The 22037-nt window shown below is 42.5% G+C and overlaps 1 protein-coding gene across 2 annotated transcripts in view; it reads left to right on the plus strand.

The window, feature by feature from the left end:
- PUS7 (pseudouridine synthase 7) overlaps positions 1-22037 on the plus strand; it is a 57372-nt gene that overhangs the window by 17374 nt on the left and 17961 nt on the right. For both annotated transcript variants that reach the window (XR_006609595.1, XM_045089676.1), the window contains exons 6-9: positions 4119-4230; positions 6044-6121; positions 20616-20744; positions 21399-21524. Coding sequence is in view for 1 of the 2 variants with exons in the window: in XM_045089676.1 (XP_044945611.1) it covers positions 4119-4230; positions 6044-6121; positions 20616-20744; positions 21399-21524 (445 nt within the window). In the remaining variant the exon portion in view is untranslated. The remainder of the gene's footprint in view (positions 1-4118; positions 4231-6043; positions 6122-20615; positions 20745-21398; positions 21525-22037) is intronic.

The raw sequence follows: 22037 nt of genomic DNA on the forward strand, positions 1-22037 counted from the left end.
GTCTGATAGACAGGGCACCTTGATTCACCTACCAAACCATGCCTAACGGTATTTTCTGAAAATATCATTTAATTATTATAAGCCATGTAGTCAGGTAAACTAATATGTATTTTCAGATAGATCATATATTCTAAATGCCTCTAAGGACATCTTTTTAAAAAGACTTAAGTAAAAATACGGAAAAAATCTGCCACATGATATGTAGAGGTTCCTGCATACTTTCTGAAAGGAATGGATCCCAGCAGGGATACCTACCCAGATAAAGGAATCCACAGAGACCCCAGAGAAAGGGCCAGACAGATAAGAAGGAAACTCTCTGGGAGAGGCTGGTATTGTGGAATCCACAGGAAGAGGGAATGCCAATAACTAAAGTGATTAGCAGTGGAAAATACTACAGATGGGTCCAGCAAGAGAAGAACTCTGAAATCAATCTGTCAGTTTATAGCCACATCGATATCATTGGGGCGTTTGCTGTAGAAACTCCAGTAGAATAGGATTGGGAACCGGTTGACACCGTAGGCTGCGCTGGAAGACACCAGTATGGAATGCTATTTGAAATAAGCTGTAAAGAGGGGCGCTGCTGGCTCATTCGGAGGTGTGTGTGGCTCTTGATTTCACAGGCGTGAGTTTGAGCCCCACCTGGGGTGTAGAGATTACTTGACTAAATAAATTTAAAAAAAAATAAGCTATGAAGAGAAGGAGAAAGGAAGGCAGCATGGTGGAGAGGGATGCAAGTTTGACTTTTAAAATGGAAGAGTCCTGGGCGTCTTGATCTCCTGAAGGGAAAGAGCCAGTGGAGAGGGTGGGCAGAAATTCTGGGAGGAGAGTGATAGCTGGAAGGTCAGTGTACAGCGATGCAGTCCTGGAAATGGCCTTGAATAAGAAGGAAAGAATGTTCTGCATGCTACACCATCATGTCCTCTTTCTAGAGCTACATTTTTCCTTCCTTATTCATGAGGATCTCTGTGCTCCATACCTGACCCTTCCCGAATGTGGTTTCTTTTTTTCTCTGGTTTCTATTTCTACTGAACTGGCACTGCCCTATCAGACCATCAGAAGGTTGCTTTCTGTGATCTCAGCCTGAGAATTCTTTGCATTCTATCTTTAAAACAGGCTGTCTCAAAAAAGTCTGAAAGTCATTTTTAATTCTCTTAAATTACAAAGCTACATAATGCTCCTTAGCATTCCAAGGATTTAGAGTTTTAGAAAGTCCCATTCACCCAGAATAAGTTGAGTCTTGCGGATTTTTTCATTATTCAAAATATTCCCGGTTAATTAATGCATATGCTTACTATTTTGTATACTGAGTGTGCCTAGAAAAAGAATCGTCAATGTTAGTGACAGAGGAGATAATGCTATGCATGTGCAGTGCTTGGATTTGCTAATAAAAGATGCATGCTTGTGAGCCAAAACTCATGCTCGGTTGTCATGGTTTCTCTTAGGCATTAAGTTTTTTAGCCTTGTAGCCTCATTCATTTCTCGCCATTATAGTTGATTGGGAAGGGGAAGGGGTCCTGAGGGGGTCATTAAGGATGCATACAGTTCCACTACATCATTTCTGATCACAAGGTTTTTTCGACTTTGTTGTATTATGGATATTTTCAAACAAGCACAGAGTGTGGTATATATTGAACCACTGTGGACCCACCAGCCACCTTCAAGATTGTTTACATTCTGTTGTTTTTGCTTGATCTTTTCCTCCTGCTCATTTTTCTTGTGGAGTGTTCTAAAGAAAATTCTCTGCAGCACTTCATTTCACTCATAAATACTTCAGTGTGTATTTAGCAGCTACGGAGAAAAACCCCAAACCATTATCACATCCTACATAACGAACAATAATTTATTAATATCCAGTAGCCAGTGCACATTCAGTTTTTCCCCCAATCATCTCAAATACGTCTTTTACAATAGATGACTTGTCAGGCAATGATACAAAAAAGGTCTGAACATTGCATTAAATAGAAGTCTCTAAAATCATCTTAAATCCCTTCAAATTTATCTTTTCAGGAGCTGTTTTCTGTAAGGAATTCTCAAATCTTTATCGAATAAAAAAATCTTTATAACTCAATGCCAGAAACTCATAAAGCACAGAAAAAGACAAAGCTAAACAATAATTACATGCAGTGTCACCACCAAAAGATAATCACAAGTAGCACTTTGTGAAAACGAATCTCTAGATGGGGCAGCATTTTGCATTAGGTCTTTTTTTTTTTTTTTAAGCTTTTATTTAAATTCCAGTTAACATGCCTTGTAACACTAGTGTTGGGTAGACAACGCACTGTATTCAGTCGTAAACCTTACGCTGCGTCCCTTGGGTACGGACAGTGCAGCTCTGAGGATGAAAAGACCTGCCCTTGTGAGGAGGCTGAGACAGGGAAGCTGGTACCTATAGGTGAGTTTTCTCCTCATTCACTGTTTGCCTCTGTGACATTCCATTGTTAACGTCTGAATGGCTGTTAACCCACCACATAACTACCAGGTACTGTAGCAGTTCTTGGTAGGAAATTTCCATGCGATCATTTGCATGTTCACCTCTAAAGCACTTTAATATTATTACGAATTAAACATTGCTCTCTTGTGCTCTTTATGCTGTGCATTTGGACAGAGGTCAGAACTGCAGCAGGTAAGAGCGGTTGGTGTTTCATGTAGAGAAAATGAAATGCCAATGATTTTTCTCCCAAGTGCTAAGTAGAAGACAATTTTGGTTAACTGGTGAGCTAGATGGAAAGCCAAAAATAATACTGTTATTCACAATTTTCTGAGGATGAATTGCGAGGAATTCCCACGAAGAGCCAAAGAAATACTTGTAATATTTTTGTTGTCCAAGACAGAAGAGACTTACCTTCACATTTATCAGAAAGGGAAAGCAATTCGCTGAGCATGCAAGCTGTGGCGGTTTTGCAAGATGATCCATTGATTCATTTGTTGTTTACGTTTTAGCGTAAATCACTAACGTACCAAGAGTGCTTTTTGCCTTGACAAAGCGGAATGTACCAGCAACTTCAGTACCAGAAGTTTCTTATATCTCTGAAGAGGACAGATTCACGAGTTCATCCTAAAGGATTATTTTTAGGGACAAAGACAAAGGAACATTTTTAGAAGAAGACTCTAAGGATTGTATGAAATACTTTTTCCACAGTTTTTCTTTCACAAAGTTGTAGAAATCAAGTGAATTAGATGTGTACAGATGACATTTGCTGCTGTGTGTCGCTCAAGATGCAGGAACATCATTGTACAGCATCTGGAAGTGGGGTTGTGGCTTACCTGTTTTTCCCAAACTGTGTTGATTTTTCACGATCAGAGTTTAAATCCTAATATTTAAAAAAAAATCTCTGATGATAGTACATTTAAAAGAAAATTTTTAAATGTTTTCCAAAGCCTGGACATATTGGTCACTTTTCAAAAAGTTGAATAATCTAACTGTAGTTCAGAAGGTCACATTGAAAGTTAACATTTAACCTGGCTTAATTTTTAGAGTTTCCTTTTCCCCAAGAATCATGACCATTACGTTTTGAATGCTAGCCATGCTCTCTGCCAGGGAAGCGTTTGTAAACCACCTAGGATTAACTCAACTTTTGTGAAGGAAGTGGCCTTTGGAAAGCTTGAACGTGTCACTAAGGCAAGTCCTCACAAGCTTTGTCCCCATCCTTGCTGAGGCAAGTATGTGTGAACTCCTGGCTTGGGATATGAGGCAGGGCCTGTAGATTCCAAGGGGAATTCTCTTTCCTTCTGGACACGTGTGTTCCAGAAAGCCAGTTACCCACCAAGAAGATACGCGCTTGTGAAGTAAACGCCTCTGGGGAGTGGGGACCCCTGTGTGTGAGGAGTTGCTCTGTGTGAGGATGGTTGGTTAGTCGTACTCATTTGTCACACAGCCTGCCTTTCAGCTTTTGTTTGTGAGTGTGGACAGATCATGTGCAGTCTCCAGTCACAGGAAGTGTCATACCTGTAGTCCACACAGCTGTAACCACTTAACCTGTATTTCTTGTCAGACTAGATCGGATTTCTCACTCAGGTTCTCTAGCAAAAAATGAGCGTGTAGGTTTCATAAGCTAAAGCTTATGTTTAGAGCACTTTTATTATGGTCTGTGTAACATTTAATTTTTTTTGCTTTTAAGATCCAAGAAAACATTCTTGGCCAAAATCTAGGGGAAGTTACTGCCACTTTGTACTGTACAAGGAAAACAAAGACACCATGGATGCTATTAATGTGCTGTCCAAATACTTACGGTTAGTATCTTGTTCTTGTGCAGACACAAAATGACAACACGGGAATTTATTTTCCTCTTTCAATGCTAATGAAAAACAAGTGGGAAAATAAGCAAAAAGAGAGCAAGTGTGCCCTCCAGTTACGGTTTCCTTAAGCAGTAGGTGAATTATTTATTTATTTATTTTTAACCTTCGTGCATACTGCTAATGACTCAAGATCAAAATTCTATAAGTAAATAGTTATCATAGTAGCCCATCCAGTTGAAAATAAAAAGTAACTTGCTTCCTGGAAAGCCTACACTTTGATGTGTTTGCAGGGGTTTGCTTAAATAGAGTGTAAATTCTTTAATTCTTGGAGATGGACTTGATCGGACGCTTGAGACCAGTTGGATTTCCTCCTGGGAATGCAGATAGAGCAGGTTTGAGTCTTCGAGGATCGGCCAGGAGCTGAAGAATTGTTTTTCAGTTGTGGATACAGGCACCGCAGCCAGTCTGTGCGCACAGGAAGTTTACTTTGATACACATTTAACCCAGTTTAAACGTGGTACACACTGTGTCAGTCCACTGGGGCCACCATACCAAACTGTCACAGACTGGGGGGCTTCAGTAATAGCTCAGGAGACTGGGGGTCCCAGGATCAAGGTGTTGGCAGGTTTGGTTTTTTTTTTTTTTTGAGGCCTCTCCGTGGCTTATAGATGGCCACCTTCTCTGTGTGTGTGTCCCAGAGTCTGTCCAGATTTTCTCTTTCTGCTGGAACAGATCGGATAAGGGCCCCCCAGCAGCCTCATTCTAACTGAACCACCTCTTTAAAGGCCCTGTCCAAGTGCAGCTCCATTCTGAGGTACTGGGGGTCAGGGCCAGTAAGTCCGTATGCTAGCCAGGAGGGTGCAGTACCCTACAAGGGACATTATTTTACTCCTGTTGCTGGCTCTCTGGGAGAGAGTCGGTGGGGCCTGTCTGTCCCTGAGCCTGCGAGGATACTTCCTCTGTATTGCAGAGGGACTTCCTCTGACATGGGCAGTTGGAGAGCACTCAGAATTCAAGCAGTTTGTCCTGTCCTTTTCCTTTTCATGTGGAGCAGTTTCTATAAAATACTTCATTGTTAACTAGCTTAGTTACATCTTCATATCACAACTATTGAGATCCCTACTATAGTGTTTAGCTTTTTTATGCAAAGAAATGCCATGAATTTATGGAAACTTTGTATTATTAACTTTTTAAAAACCGAAGATAATAAAATTTTCAGAGTGGTATGTTACGTATCTAGAATGAATTCCTCTTTACCTTCACTGCTATGTCATCTAAAGAAAGGCCTACGGTCGATAGGAAGTACATTGTTTCCTTTTGGTGACTGGCTAGCAAAGTCTTCCAATGGCATGTTTTTTCACTCAGCCACAAACATTCTAAGTCAAGCCCTGCTAAGAAGGTTGCTGTCCAGGCATCATTTACTTCCTTAGCTTGCATACTATTTCCTGGGTACATTTTATTTTTTAATTTTTTTATTTTTTAAAGATGTATTTGTTTATTTGACAGAGAGAGAGAGATGACAAGTAGGCAAAGAGGCAGGCGGGGGTGGGGGGTGAAGCAGGCTTCCGGCCAAGCAGAGAGCCTGCTCGGTCCCAGGTCCCTGAGATCATGACCTGAGCCGAAGGCAGAGGCTTATTAACCCCCTGAGCCACCCAGCACCCCCCACCCCACCAGGTACATTTTAAAATCAAGTTTCTCCTTACTCTTCTATTCCGGTACCATTTTATTTACTTTGTGTCTTAAATCATGAGAAATACGATTTTCTAATGATGTGCAAATTCATATGGTTTTGTTTTTGTCTTACCAGAGTCAAGCCAAACATATTCTCCTACATGGGAACCAAAGATAAAAGGGCCATAACCGTTCAAGAGATTGCTGTTCTCAAGTAAGTACCAAGTACATGTCAGGGTTCGTTCTGCAAAAACCCTGGTGTCACTGTCCTCAAATTCACCATGAGGAGGTTTCTCTCTTCTTTTTCTTTTCTTTTCTTTTTTTTTTTTTTGAGAGATTTATTTGAGAGAGAGAGAGAAAGCCTAGGGTGGAGGGAAGAGAGGGAGAGGGAAAGCAGGCTCCACACTGAGCACAAGCCTGATGCATGGCTTGACCTCACCACCTGAGATCATGACCTGAACTGAAATCACGAGTCAGACGCTTAACCGACTGAGCCACCCAAGTACCCCTCTCTCTTCTTCTCTAAATGGTGCCTCTGCCTATTTGAAAAATCAGTTTTATTCTTTTTTTCTTTCTGTTTTTCTGTATTTCCTAATGTTTTTAGGAGCATACAGATATTGTTTGTGTGATTTTTAAAGGATTTTTGTGGTAGAGTCAAGAAAGTCAAGAAAGAGTGCTTCTTTCTTTTCGTCCTTTTTTGTTCATTCATTATTAAATATGTTACTTAAAATTTAATTACAAAACAGTGAATCTTTTGTTACACCCTGGGGATATACAGATGAAAAGATGGTCTGTGCATTTAAAGCAATTACAATTTAATGGAGCAGACAGATAAGTAAATCAGAGCTTATCACACAGTGAGATAAATGTGGGGGTATTAGGGTAGGCCAGTTTCATTGAAAACGGGATGCTCTAGTTTTAATCTAATCAGGGCATGTCCGCCTTCACCGGTGACATTTTGGAATGGATAATTCTTTGTTGTGGGGGCGTCCTGTACATTGTAGGGCATTTAGTGGCAGCCGAGGGCTCTACCCATTGGATGTCAGCAGCTTCCTCCCACCCTGCCCCCCACCCTCCAGTTGTGACAACCAAAAATGCCTCCAGACTTTGCCAGGTGTCCCTTGAAGGGCAGAGTCACCTGGGGTTGAGAACCACTGGTCTAGATTCTGGAAGGATGGGTAGTTTTCTGAGGCTGCAGAGGGTCTAAGGTTGCTTGTTTGAACTGAGAAAATACCTTGTGAAAGGACACTGGAAAGGAGTTGGGGAGCACTGCACATTTGGTACTTGGCAGGTGACTTTAGTCTTCTGGGAGCTAGTGAGAAATCAGGGTCCTCGGACCCTGCAGGCTGTGGTGAGGATCTTGGACTTGGCCATGATCTAAACGGAGGGCATTGTGTGGAGAGGCAGGAGTAAGGAAGGGTTGGTTGTGACTGGAGCAGGTAGGTGACCCTGGAGATCGCGGCTGTTGCTCTGTCCTGGGGGCTCTGAACCCAGCCACTTGAGTGAAAGGAAGGGGAGAAGATGAATTTATACCCTTGTGAAGTCAGAAGACAGACACACACACACACACACACACCCGCTGAGTTTATAGCCATGTGAAGTCAGACACACGCACACACACCATCACCGCCTCCACCCTGAGGTAAGGAATGGTGGGAGGGAGAAATAAAGGGGCAGGAGAAAACTTCTGAGGGTTATGCGTGTGTTCATTATCTTGAATGTCGTAATGGTTTCATGGGCTTAGTGGTAAATCTTGTACATTTTGAATATGTACAGTTTACCACATGTTAATTATACTGTAATGATAAATGAAGTCAGTCATCTGTGCTTGCTGTCCTCACTTAAATATGTATTTATGTGTAACTCCCTTATTTTTTCATAAAGAATTTGAGGCGACCTCTCCTCTTTATCCCATGGTCCCCTATAGTGTGCTGCTTTCCCACGACTATTCTGATTCACATGAAATGGTGTCGGGTTTAAGCATCTGGTTGCATCCTAATGGTTTTGCAGCCCTTTTCCTCCTTGACCTCGAGAGGGAGGCATGATGTATGTGGTCATGAAAAAGCAAAGTAAGAACATCTCTCCATGACTCTACTAAGGTTTGTGGGAATCTTGACGTGTTTGAAAGAGCAGCAGGAGACACCTAAAAGTATTCGTATATGGTGGCCTGCTCTTTTTCGTCCTGTGATGCAGAATGTGGAATCATCTGCTGAGAATGCAGGGGACAGGATTGGGGGAGAGAAATTGAAGAGTGGGAAGATTTGAAACTGCCTCTGCTGGTAGTGGGGGCCACTGGGCTAGCCAGAAACTCTGAAGGGTTAGAGGGAGCAGCAGTGGCTCCCGGACTCTGGTATTTCTGTCTTCTGTATCTAAACTATCATTGTAGTCAACTCCTATGCTATCCGGCTGGTTCTGCAAAATTTTTTCACCAAAATTAAAAAATAAGTTAGAAAAAATCATAATAGGGGTGCCTGGTGGTTCAGTGGGTTGGGCTTCTGCCTTCAGCTCAGGCCCTGGTCCCCTCCTGCATCGAGCCTTGCATTGGGCTCTCTGCTCAGCAGGGAGCCTGCTCCCCTACCCCACTCTGCCTTCCTCTCTGCCTACTTGTGATGTCTCTCTCTCTCTCTCTCTCTGTCAAGTAAATAATTTTTTTTTAAGATTTTAATTATTTATTTGACAGATCACAAGTAGGCAGAGAGGCAGGCAGAGAGAGAGAGAGAGAGGAGGAAGCAGACTCCCCGCTGAGCAGAGAGCCCGATGTGGGGCTTGATCCCAGCACCCTGGGATCATGACCTGAGCCGAAGGCAGAGGCTTTAACCCACTGAGCCACACAGGCGCGCCGCCCCCCCCGCCAAAATCATAGTAAGTTCATAAGCGACTGGCTGGCTTAGTCAGTAGAGCATGTGACTCTTGATCTCCGGGTTGTGAGTTAGAGCCTCATGCTGGTTGTGGAGATTACTTAAAAAAAAAAAAAAAAATCTTTTAAAAATTAAGTAAGTTAGTTGTTTTATTTCCCTTCCAGAAGGAACGAGGTGGAAGATGAAAGTTCTGCCATAATTGTACTCCTTCAGAGATTGCCTTGTTCACAGCTTGGTGTGTTTTTTGTGGGGGACTCTTTTTTTCCCCTGTGAACCAAAATATTTATATAAGATGTGTTCTTGTGAACAGTAAATGATGTACCTCTTTCCCTTTTAGTACATAGCAAAAGATACGTAAAATATGGCAAACCTTAATTTCTGATGTTGACATTGTTTCCCATTTCTTGCTATTATAAGCAATTCCATGAGAGACATATTGGTAGCTAAATCTTGGCAAACTTCATTAAGATAAACTTAGCAGAGGGGCGCCTGGGTGGCTCAGTGGGTTAAAGCCTCTGCCTTCGGCTCAGGTCGTGATCCCAGGGTTCTGGGATGGAGCCCCGTATCGGGCTCTCTGCTCCTCGGGGAGCCTGCTTCCTCCTCTCTCTGCCTGCCTCTCTGCTTACTTGTGATTTCTCTCTGCAAAATAAATAAATAAAATCTTTAAAAAAAAAAAAAAGATAAACTTAGCAGAGAAGGGCACCTGGGTGGCTCAGTGGGTTAAGCATCTGCCTACAGCTCAGGTCATGATCGTGGGGTACTGGGATTGAGCCCTGTGTCAGGCTCCCTACTCAGTAGAGAGTCTGCTTCTCCCTCTCCCTGCTGCTCCCCCTGGTTGTGCGCTTTCTCTCTCTAAAATAAAGAAATAAAATCTTAAAGAAACAAAACAATACCAAAAAAACTTAGTAGCAGAATTCTGACTTAAATGTGAAACTCTACGGTTTCTTTTCTTTTCTTTTCTTTTTTTAAGATTTTATTTATTTGACAGACGGAGATCACAAGTAGGCAGAGAAGCAGGCAGAGAGAGGAGGAAGCAGGCTCCCTGCCAAGCAGAGAGCCCAATGAGGGGCTCGATCCCAGGACCCTGGGATCTTGACCTGAGCTGATAGCAGAGGCTTTAACCCACTGAGCCACCCAGGTGCCCCTCTACAGTTTCTTTTGACAGCAAAGCGTAATTGCCCTGAGGAAAGGTAGTACCATTTACACCTTTATTCTGCTTCCTCAGAATCCTCCCTAACATGTGTTATGGTGTTCTGGTTTTTTTTTAATCCTTTACTAATCTGAGGGTCAAAAAATGGCATCTCATTATTTTATTTTGTATTAAATGATGTGAAATCTTTGAATATTTGGAGTCAAGGTATTTCTCTTTTTGGTCAGCCACCAGGTGTCACACTTGATCACAATGCCGCTTTGTCTTCGAGCCTTTTGCTGCTTTTCTCATCTTCCTGTTGACTTAGTAAGAAACTATATTAGACACCTAAGTGTTGGCCTTTGGAAGGCACATAGCACTTATCTCGCGGATGCAGGCGACACCCTTCGTTGGCTTAATGGATACCCAGGGCCGGGCTGGGTGGCCTTTCCCGTGAGAACGAGTACACAGGATAACCCTACTCTGCCACGCGGGGGTCTTGATTATTGCTGAATCGCCCATTCTAGGAATAAGCAGCATTTCTTTTAGCTTCATGTAACTCTCCAGCCACCTTGTAATTTTAACAGGATCTCCAGCAGGAACAGCCCCATTCAGAATGATTTGTTTCTTTTCCTGTCTCTTCCTGCCAGTCTCCTTTCTGAGCCTGGGCCAGTGTTTCGCTGGTTTTGTTAATAAAGGCTTTTTGTGCAACATGTTGCTTAGGTTGGCTCCTGATGTTTAAAAGTGAGATTTTTAGTAGTCCCAAGTTAGTCACAGAATTCGCTATGAATTTAAAACCGTAGCGCTCTATCCAAGATCATCAGAATTAAAACTGAACAGTATCATGAAGATACTGTCAACCCCATTCCACCTCTGCTCAGGGAACGCCCATTCTATAAGAATGAATATACCTGTTGCTTTCTGCTGCGCCAGTGGGATTCAGAAACATATGTCTATTGTGTATTCAGGAAGAGGTAATGGAGTATGCTTCGGCCATATAAAGGAACGAAGTACTGATACATATTACAATATGGAGGAACCTATTTTTAAGATTTTATTTATTTATTTGAGAGAGAGAGCAAGCATGAGTGGGGGAAGGGGCAGAGGGAGAAGCAGGCTCCCCGCTGAACAGGGACCTACCCCACCCCCACCCAGGATAGACGCAGGGCTTGATCCCAAGACCCTCTGATCATGACCTGAGCTGAAGGCAGACACTTAACCCACTGAACCACCCAGGCACTAAACATGGATCAGTCTTAAAAATGTGATGCTAGGGGCATCTGGGTGGCTCGGTGGGTTAAAGCCTCTGCCTTCGGCTCAGGTCATGATCCCAGAGTCCTGGGATCGAGCCCCACATCAGGCTCTCTGCTCAGCAGGGAGCCTGCTTCCTCCTCTCTCTGCCTGCTTCTCTGCCTACTTGTGATCTCCGTCTGTCAAATAAAATCTTTAAAAAAAAAAATGTGATGCTAAATACAAGAAATCAGACAAAAAAGGCCACATATATGATTATGTTTATGTGAAATGTCCATAGTAGGGAAACGTATAGAGACAGAGTGCAGGAGTGGTTGCTAGGGGCTGCTGGGAGAGGGAATGGGATTAATAGGTGTCGGGTTTTTTGGGGAGTGATGGAAATGTTCTTGGATTAGATAGTGGTAACAGTTGCACAACACTGTGAATGTACTAAAATCTGCTGAATTGTATATTTTATAATGGTTAAAGTGATACATTTTAGGTTATATTAATTTTATCTCAAAAAGAGAAAACAACGGAGTCGTCAGGTACTCCCATGGCTTCCAGGGAGTAGTACTCTCCAGAATCTCTCCAGAGCCACCAGGTGCTTGATTACTTCTTCCCTCTTAAGTATCTTGTTCGTTTCTACAACAGCAGTTATGACCAAAGAAGAGTTCTGTCATCCTTGTTCCCCTCTGTTCCTCCTGATCTCTGCTTCCTGGACTCCTTGGGATATAAGTCCTAGACTAATTTATGCCCTGTGGTCCCACCACTCTGCATATGTATGCAGATAAGGACCTGGTGTCCTTTCCTCCTGGACCTGCCGCTGGCCCAAGGCCACACGAGCCTTGCTTTATGCTGTTTGGTCTTCGGATTGGATATGGTGAGGAAGGGTACTAGACTAGGAGCTTTGCCCATTTCCCAGTTTCTCTTTTTAGCTCCTGTGTTTTATATTAATTAATGGTGCAGTGACAGATTTTTTTCCTCAAGAAATTTGGTCAGGCTGCTTTTGCACATGTTGAGCTGGGAAACAAACTGATTGATATGCAGCAAAGAGATGATTGCGTGTCTTCAGGAAGTATAGGGAAATTTTCAGCAAAGAAAAAGAGTGCTGTGAGATGAATTAGCAAGCTGGTATTATATAGATGAATTTTAAACAGTTGGACTCAGTAGACAGCATGTTTTTAACTAAGGATATGACAAAGTTTGCCTGTCAGTTCTTCCTGGGACGTTGAGACTTTAGGCGGGCGGAGGTGCACACTGTGCAGGGCAGCTTCCGTGATGAGCTGCTTTGGGTGTGTGGACTGGGCACTCTGGGGCAGGGCTTGGCCTTCCGTGCTGGCCCGGCGCGCAGGCTCCACAGCCAGATGCACACGCCCATCCAGCACCTACATTTTCAGGCCAAAGCCAGAATGGGCTCCTGACAGCAGGAATGAGCTCAAGGACTAAGGCTGAAAACCAGTCCAGAGCGTCAGGTGTACTGTTCCCCAAGGTGAAGCACAAATACCCTTTGTTGTTGTAGTTCTCAGAGTAGATGTCTTTTCAGAGGAAATCTGAACTTAGAGAAAGTCAGAAACCATCTTCCGCACGATGAGGTACCATGCAACATTATTTGTGATTTTGAAAAATTGTGAACAACCCAAATGGCCCAAATTGGAGGATCTTAATAAAATGAATGGTTATAATAGATGAATTTTAATGGGTGAGTTGTTTTTGACTATGTCAGAGTCTTTTTTTTTTTTTTTTTTTTAAGATTTTATTATTGACAGAAAGCATAAGCAGGGGGAGGGACAAAGGGGAGGGAGAAGCAGGCTCTCACTGATCAGGGAGCTCTGACCAGGGGCTTGATCCCAGGACCCTGAAATCATGACCTGAGCTGAAGGTAGACAGTAGACTGAGCCACCCAGGCACCCCATGTTAGATTATTTCTAAAAACACAAAAACCCTTTTTACTAAAGTAGAGATGCAAGTTGTCATAACAATATAAAAATACTGTAACATGACAAAATATGAAAATCTCAAATGAAAATCCAGTGTCTTATTTATTGGGAAAATTCCAGAAGCATTTCATTTAGAGTCAGGAGAAAAATAAATAAGGATGACCACACTATAACCACTATTTTTGTTGTTGTTCTGGACAGACTATAGTACAAACAAAATTATTTTTTTTTAAAGATTTTATTTATATATTTATTTAAATTTATTTGACAGATCACAAGTAGGCAGAGAGGCAGGCAGAGAGAGAGGAAGGAAAACAGACTCCCTGCTGAGCAGGGAGCCCGATGCAAGGCTCGATCCCAGGACCCTGGGATCATGACCTGAGCCAAAAGCAGAGGCTTTAACCCACTGAGCCACCCAGGCGCCCCAAGATTTTATTTATTTATTTGACAGAGATCCCAAGTAGGCCGAGAGGCAGGCAGGGGATGGAGGGGAAGCAGGCCCCCTGCTGAGCAGGCAGCCCAATGCAGGGCTCGATCCCAGGACCCTGGGATCATGACTTGAGCCGAAGGCAAAGGCTTAAAACCCACTGAGCCACCCAGGTGCCCCTAGACATTTAAAAAAAGATCTTTAAAAAATTTTTAAGAAATAAGTGTTATAAAAATATTCTAAAAATTTGGCCTGGTGGCCAAATTGCAGTTTTTGTCATAAGTGATTATTTGTACTTAAAGGAGTTGACTGAAACTTATACAAGATAAGAAAGATAGGGGCACCTGGGTGGCTCAGTGGGTTGGCCCGCTGCCTTTGGCTCGGGTCATGGTCCCAGGTCCTGGGTTCGAGCCCTGCATCAGGCTTTCTGCTCATCCAGGGGCCTGCTTCCTCCTCTCTCTCTGCCTGCCTCTCTGCCTACTTGTGATCTCTCTCTGTCAAAATAAATAAAATCTTTAAAAAAAAAAAAAAGACTAATATAGGGACGCCTCAGTGGCTCAGTTGTTAAGTGTCTGCCTTCAGCTCAGGTCATGATCCCCAGATACTGGGATTGAGCCCTGCATCGGGCTCCCTGCTCAGCAGGAAGCCTGCTTCTCCCTCTCGCACTGCCCCTGCTGTGTTACCTCTCTTACTGTGTCTTTCTCTGTCAAATAAATAAAATCTTTAAAAGGAAGGAAGAAAGAGACGAAACGTAATATGAAGACAATATCTTAATGGAAATTATAATGGAAAAGAAGTTTTTTACACAAGGAGAAAAAGAACATACCTAGAAATATATATATATATATATATATATGATTTTTATGAAGAAAATTTTTAAATACTGTTGAGAGATGTAAAAGAACTGAATGAATGCATGATACAACTGGTTCTTGGGTCCATATAAATGTTTTTTCTTATTGAATAAGTTTATAAATTTGTGCTGCTACTAGTGAGAATAGCAGTAGAATGGTATTGTTTAAGTTAATCATAAAGTTAATGTAGGAAACTTAAGATGAAAACTAGCTATAAAAAAAAAAATTCTGGTAGAAGTCACTATCCAAGGGGGATTAACCTTAGTATATATTAAAGCATATAGAAATTTCACAGTTAAAGCAATTTGATCTTGGCACATAAATCAGTAGAATAATTAGGGGCCCAGATCCATCGACAAATTTACTGTGTATTCAAAGTAGCATTTAAAATCAGCAGAGGGAGGTGCCTGGGTGGCCCAGTTGGTGAAGCGTCTGCCTTCAGCTCAGGTAATGATCCCAAGATCCTGGGATTGAGTCCTGCATTGGGCTCCCTGCTCAGTGGGGAGCCTGCTTCTTCCTCTCCCACTTCCCCTGCTTGTGCACTTGCACATTCTCTCTCTCTCTTTGTCAAATAAATAAATAATATTTTTAAAAATATAAGTAAGATCAGAGGAAAAAAAATTGCTGAGTCAATGAATGTTGTTGAGATAACTGAATAGCCATCTGGGAAAAAAAAAATTGGCTCTTTACCTCTGTTCCCTAGTCTAAAATTCCAGGTGAATCAAAAATTTAAACATAAAATAAGTACAAAATAATCAGTGATGACATTTTGCCTGTCTTCACTGAGTGGGTAAAGTGGCAATGCTTTGTCAGATTTTCTTTTTTCTTCACACAAAGAAAACGTTTGTTTGAAGTAAAGAAGGTGATCACTGGGAATGGCTTCCAGAGCTGTGACTCTGCCAGAGAGTAACAAAACCGGTTACAAAGCAGCACCAGCCACAGTATCACTGCCCACGGATACAGATAAATACATATTTTTTTTTTTTGTAGTCAGGTCCTTGGTGGAATTTTTTTTACTCCACAGTTGGCCTCTTTATTAGGCCATAAAAGGGGCACCTGGGTGGCTCAGTCATTAAGCGTCTGCCTTCAGCTCAGGTCATGATCCCAGGGTCCTGGGATTGAGCCCGGCATCCGGCTCCCTGCTCAGTGGGAAGCCTGCTTCTCCCTCTCCCACTCCCCCTGCTCGTGGTCCCTCTCTCGCTGTGTCTCTCTCTGTCAGATAAATAAAATCTTAAAAAATAAAAGGCCATAAAGCAGAAAGGCATGTGTGATACTGTTAATTTAAAATGTGGAGTCCACGCCACTGGTAGCTGCTGACACGATTGCCAGTTTATGTGTGAAGAACACTTTCCCCCTTTCCTTCACCTCCTTGTTGCTTAGGATGAGGAGACGCCATGATTTAAAGCCAGGGAGTGAGAGCAGGAAAGCCTTCCCGAGTCAGCAGGACCTGTCCTATATCCCCCTCCGTTGTAAGGAATCCACTTTTGGCATCACAGGCGGACTGGGGAAGGAGCAACGGATGCTCCCACTCAAAGCCCCTGGGCAGCAGTGCCTGAGGTCTTGTCTTTTTCTCCACGACTCACCTGCTGTGAACTTAGAAAACCGTAGCAGTGAAGGTCAGTGTGTTGGTGAGCTCATGGCCTGCTCTAAGTGAAGTGTGATAAAAAGGAATCACTACCATAATCAAAAGGAAAAAAAGAAAAGTGTCCTTTTTCCTGAAAATAACAAAAAGTGGTAGAAGTATTCTACCCTTGGGAAACATTTAAAAACAAAAACAAAAAAACCTCTCTGGCTAGAGATACCCTGAGTATGTCTTAAACCTCAGAACTATTCTTTTTTTCAAGATTTTATTTATTTGACAGAGGGAGCGAGTGAGCAGAGAGGGAGAAGCAAACTCCCCGCAGAGCAGGGAGCACAACATGGGGCTCAGTCCTACAACCTGAGCTGAAGGCGAACGCTCGACTGTGCCACTCAGGCAACCCTAAATCTCAGAACTATTTAGAAAAAAAAAAAAAGATTAATGAACATACCTAAAACTCTACTCTATAGTCCTTTGTTTACAGAAGAATGCCACCTAAGGCAGGAGGAATGGTAGATGGAGAAAAATTCCCTCTCTCACATTAACACACCAGTGTTTGCTTCAGGCAGTAAGACTCCTGGGGTACCTGGACAGGCGGATGAAAGACTGAGGAACAGGATAATCCTAAGGATTAGGGAGAAGGTCCCTTTACAGTAAAAAACCCTAGTACGTACCATCCTAACCCAGTGATTAAATTTATCACCATCAGTGTTGGACAAACTGAACACCGTTGCCTTTTGCTGGGATCTGCTGAAAAGATCATAGCATCACCTAAATAATGTGTTTATTTGAGTTGGATCACGAGGAAACAAATCCGAATGTAAAGGCACGGTGTGAGACAGCTGGCCTGGATTCTGCCAAAAGTCAGATACCAACAGAGACAAAAAGGCTGGGCCGAGGCACACAGCTTAGTAGACGCTAACCGGACATCAAGACGGCAGTATGTAGTCCTTGGTTAGATCCTGAATTCAGGGAGCTTTAAAAAAAATTGAAATGATCTTATCGGGTAACTGGGTAAGTGTGGGTGTGGACTGCCAATCAGTAGTGTCGAATTCATGTTGGGCTTCCTGACCAGGACCCGCATGGGTAGCAGTCCAGGATACACACACAGGGGTCACTAGGGTTAAGGTGTGAGGTCTGCAACTAACTCAGAATCATTCAGTAAAGTATTTCGATTTCACATGTGTGTCTTTGTGTATGCATGTGTGTGTACTGTATGCAGGTTCCTAGATTAGAGAGAGACTTACAAAAGGGGAGGGAGTTAAAAGTTGGTAAATCTCTTAGAACATACAAGGTTACAATGTTGCCATTTTTCTCCAGCTCTGTTTTTTTTTTTTTTTTTTTTTTAATAAAACAGGTAGGGAGAGTTTTTGTTTTTTTTTTTTTAAGATTTTATTTATTTATTTATTTGACAGAGAGAAATCACAAGTAGATGGAGAGGCAGGCGGAGAGAGAGAGAGAGAGGGAAGCAGGCTCCCCACTGAGCAGAGAGCCTGATGCGGGACTCAATCCCAGGACTCTGAGATCATGACCTGAGCCGAAGGCAGTGGTTTAACCCACTGAGCCACCCAGGCGCCCCTTTTTCTTTCCTTTTCAAAGATTCTATTTATTTATTTGACAGAGATCACAAGTAAGCAGAGAAGCAGGCAGAGAGAGGGGAGGAAGCAGGCTCCCTCTGAGCAGAGAGCCTGATTCGGGGCTTCATCCCAGGACTCTGGGATCATGACCTGAGCCGAAGGCAGAGGCTTTAATCCACTGAGCCACCCAGGCGCCCCTAGGGAGAGATTTTCTAATGTATAAATTAATATAAATAAACTAGACTCAGGGCACCTGGGTGGCTCAGTCAGTTAAGTGTCTGCCTTTGGCTCAACTCATGATCCCAGGGTCCTGGGATTGAGTCCCACATCGGCTCCTTGCTCAGCTCTCCCTTTGTTTCTCCCCCCAGCTCATGCTCGCTCTCTCTCTGAAATAAATAAAATCTTTTGTTTTTGTTTTAAGATTTTTTTGTTTATTTCTTTGAGAGAGAGAGAGAATAAGAGAGAGTGCCATGAGAGGTCAGAGGGAGAAGCAGACTCCCCACCAAGCAGGGAGCCTGATGTGGGATTCGATCCCAGGACTCTAGGGTCATGACCTGAGCCGAAGGCATCTGCTTAACCAACTGAGCCACCTAGGCGCCCAATAAATAAAATATTTTTATGAAAATAAATAAACTAGGGATGCCTGGATGTCTGTCGGTTAAGCAACTGCTTTAGGCTCTGGTCATGATCCCAGGGTCCTGGGATCAAGCCCCGCATCAGGCTCTCTGCTCAGCAGCGGGCATGCTTCTCCCTCTCCCTTTGCTTCCCTCTCTGCCTACTTGTGCTATCTCTCTGTTGAATAAATAAAGAAAATATTTAAATAAACAAACTCACAAAATGGGAGGTAATATTTACAAACTATGTGGTAAAGGACAGATTTCTTTACTCTGAAAACAGAAAAATAATAACAATCCAAAATACGTTAAAAAAAAAAATAACAGGACAAACAGGCAGTTCACAACCAACATATGTAGAAATGTTTAACCTCATTATAGGAAGTGTGCAAATAAAAACCAAAGGTAAATATTTTTTTAACAGTCTGGCAGACTTCAAAAAGATTTATAATAGGCCCTGGCAGCAGACACAGGGATGAGGCAATAGGCACTCATATGTTAATATTGTGAGCATAAATTGATAAAAGTTTTTTGGAGGGCAGTAGGGATTAAAATTTAAAATCTGTACCTCCCACATCGAGGAATTTACTCCGAGGATGTATCTGTATAGATGCACACAAAGACGTATGTGTAAGGATGTTTGCTGTAGAATTGTTTGTGATAGCAAAAGTTAGGTCCTTTAAATGTACACCAAAGGGGATCAGATGGAGGATTGAATAGGCAGGACAACAGCCATCCCATGCACTGGACAAAGAATGCGGCAGCCTCGGAAGTACCGTGTGAATAAAGCGCATCTTGGATATGCATTTTTAAGTGGAAGAAAGCCAAGAGGCTAGGGCACCTGGGTCGCTCGGTTAAGCATCGACTCTTGATTTCAGCTCAGGTCATATATCTCCTGCTCCGGAGATTAAGCCCCCGCATTGGGCTCCCCACTGAGCGGGGAGTCTGCTTCCCCTTTCCTTCTGCCTCTTACCCTGCTCACACACACACTCTCTCTCTCTAAAAATGAATAAATCTTTTTTAAAAAAGTGCTGAACAATTTATAATGTAACAAAAGAGGGGAGGATCTGGGTGCTAGTTACATGGTTGAGTTCACTTGGTGAAAATTCATCGAGCAGAACACTTAACGAGTCTTGTATTTTGCCATATATATAAAACATATAAAGATCTTACCAAAAAATTCCAAAAAGGGAGGAGACTGTGGGTACACCTATGCCTCTTTATACAAAAAGTGTTTCTGGAAGGATGCACAAGAAACTATTGGGGGCACCTGGGTGGTTCAGTGGGTTAAGTCTCTGCCTTCGGCTCAGGTCATGATCCCAGGGTCCTGGGATGGAGCCCTGCATTGGGCTCTCTGCTCAGCAGGGAGCCTGCTTCCCCCTCTCTCTCTGCTTGCCTCTCTGCCTGCTCGTGATCTCTGTCTTTCAAATATATAAATAAAAGCTTTAAAAAAAAAAAAAACTGTTAACATGGGCTGCTGATGAGGAGAGGTGTTGAGGGATAGAGAGAGGACATTGGTTTTTTAGTTCTGTGTTTGTTTTTCTATGTAAATTACTATTATAGAAGTTAAGGAATTTTCATGAAAGTTTCCTTATACCTTTTAAAGATTTTTTTTTTTTTTTTTTTTTTTTTTTGAGAGAGAGAGCAGAGAGAGAACTCCTTTTACAATCATGGTCCTGGGGCTTGATGCCAGGACCCCGGGATCATGACCTGAGCTGAAGGCAGACACTTACCCAACTGAACCACCCAGGCACCCCATTCTTAACACCTTTTAAGTGATAACAAGGTACACATTTGTAGTAGAATGCCATCTCTATCTCTTTCTCCATCTATATAATATGTTTGAAAAAAAAAAAAGAATGGTAGGAAATGCAAAGTTAAATATTAGCAGATTTTTTTTCTTTTCTCTGTACATTTTCAAGTTTTCTTCTTAAGATCACAGTATTTTTCTGATAGATGAAAATAGGACTGAGGGATTGCTCTCTGTTATTATCCCCTTCCCTCTCACAAAATGTAGCAAATTTTACAGATATGATTGTCCCATTACTCAGAAATCACAGTAGGCTTTATGAATATAAATGTGGCCCAGGTTAATCTATCCAGTAAGATAGAACCAGCATCATTTTGCTGAAGGAACAATCCAGAGGGAAATGAAAAATGCTCAGCCCACTTGCCTGTGTTCTGCTCCTCATAACTTGGTGCGGTCTTGTTTCTAGTTGTTGTGTCCTATAGCAGGGTGCTCAAGACTATTTCATTCAGGCAGTATTTTATTTTATTTTATTTATTTGACAGACAGGGAAAGGGAATACAAGCAGGGAGGGTGGGAAAAGGAGAGGCAGGCTTCCTGCTGAAAAGGAGCGTGATGCGGGGATTGATCCCAGGACTCTGGGATCATGACCTGAGCCAAAGGCAGACTATTAATGACTGAGCCACCCAAGCGCCCCTTCAGGCAGTATTTCATGATCCTCTTTGTGCTCCTTTTTTATTTTATATTTTTTAGAATAACCGCTCAAAGACTTGCCCACTTGAACAAGTGCTTGATGAACTTTAAGCTGGGGAATTTCAGCTATCAGAAAAACCCTCTGAAACTGGGAGAGCTTCAAGGGAATCACTTCACAGTTGTCCTCAGGTAAAGACCTGCAGATAGGAGTGCAAACCAGAGAGGGTCCCCCTGGGCCCCCTCACATCTGTTCAGAATAGTTATTAATCCAGGTGAGCTGGCTCTAGCAGGTGTGGCAGTGAGGGAAGGCCCAGCAGAGCCTCATAGGGCTGGAAGAGCAAATAGTGCTGGAGAATTGTACCAACACCCCCTCACCTCTCAAAACTCAGCTCCTCCTTTGGAAAGGAGCCATGTGCTTCAGACACGGTGTTAAGAGATGGAGAGCCTATGCTTCTGCTTATAGGCAGTAGCTAGGATGGGCAAATTCACAGACACAGAAAGTAGAAGAAAGGTTACCTGGGGCGGGGAGTCTAAGAGGGGGACTTCGGAACTATTGTTTAATGGGTCCAAAGTTTCAGTTTGGGAAGAGTGGGAAGTTCAGGAAGTAGATAGTGGGGAATGTTGCACAACATTGTGGGTGTACTTAAAAATGGCCAAAACAGTCAATGTTACCTGTATTTCACCACCGTTTTTAAAAAAAAAAAAGCAGAGAGTCCTCAGCAGGTGGAGAGAAAGCTGCAGGGGATAAGCGAAAAGCACGAAGCCAGGCCATATCATTGATGATAGGCGTCCCTGAATGTGTTTGACTCTGTTTTTTTCTCTGGGTAACTTGGGCCCTTGCAGAAATATAACAGGAACTGATGACCAAGTTCAGCAAGCTATGAACTCTCTCAAGGAGATCGGATTTATTAACTACTATGGGATGCAAAGATTTGGAACTACCGCTGTCCCCACATATCAGGTTGGAAGGTGCGTATTTAATTTCTTGACTTTTGTCTGAAAGAGCTCACTTGAAAAAAGAAAGGGTTTTTTTTGTTGTTGCTGCTGTTCTTATTCATTCATGTCTGGGCTGAGTGAACCAGTATGTCTCATCAGCTGATCTGTAGACTCCTTCTAATTTTTGTTGTGTTTTAAGATAATGCAAATTAATATAAAAATAATAATAATAAATTAAATCACTGTTCAAAAGGATATAATTTGGAAGGTAAGTTTTTCTCTCATCTGGGATAACCCATCTAGGAATTCTATTCTTAGTTGCTTCCTTACAGGTAAATCTTGACTCAGTACAATAAGCTGTTGGGTAGCCCGACAAAGATGATACAGTTTGTGATCTCTTTTTACAAGTGCTTTCCAGTTTATTAAATTTTCATCTGCACTTTGCCTGCCCTTAAAGAAAGTGGTGTGGGATGGAAATAGTGTGGTAAAGCTTATTTTAAGAACTCTGATTCACTTTCAGGCAATGGAGAATCCCTGTAGTATAAC

Source organism: Mustela putorius, unplaced genomic scaffold (genome assembly GCF_011764305.1).
Source record: "Mustela putorius furo isolate JIRA1106 unplaced genomic scaffold, ASM1176430v1.1 tig00003845_pilon_pilon_pilon, whole genome shotgun sequence".
Taxonomy (NCBI): domain Eukaryota; kingdom Metazoa; phylum Chordata; class Mammalia; order Carnivora; family Mustelidae; genus Mustela; species Mustela putorius.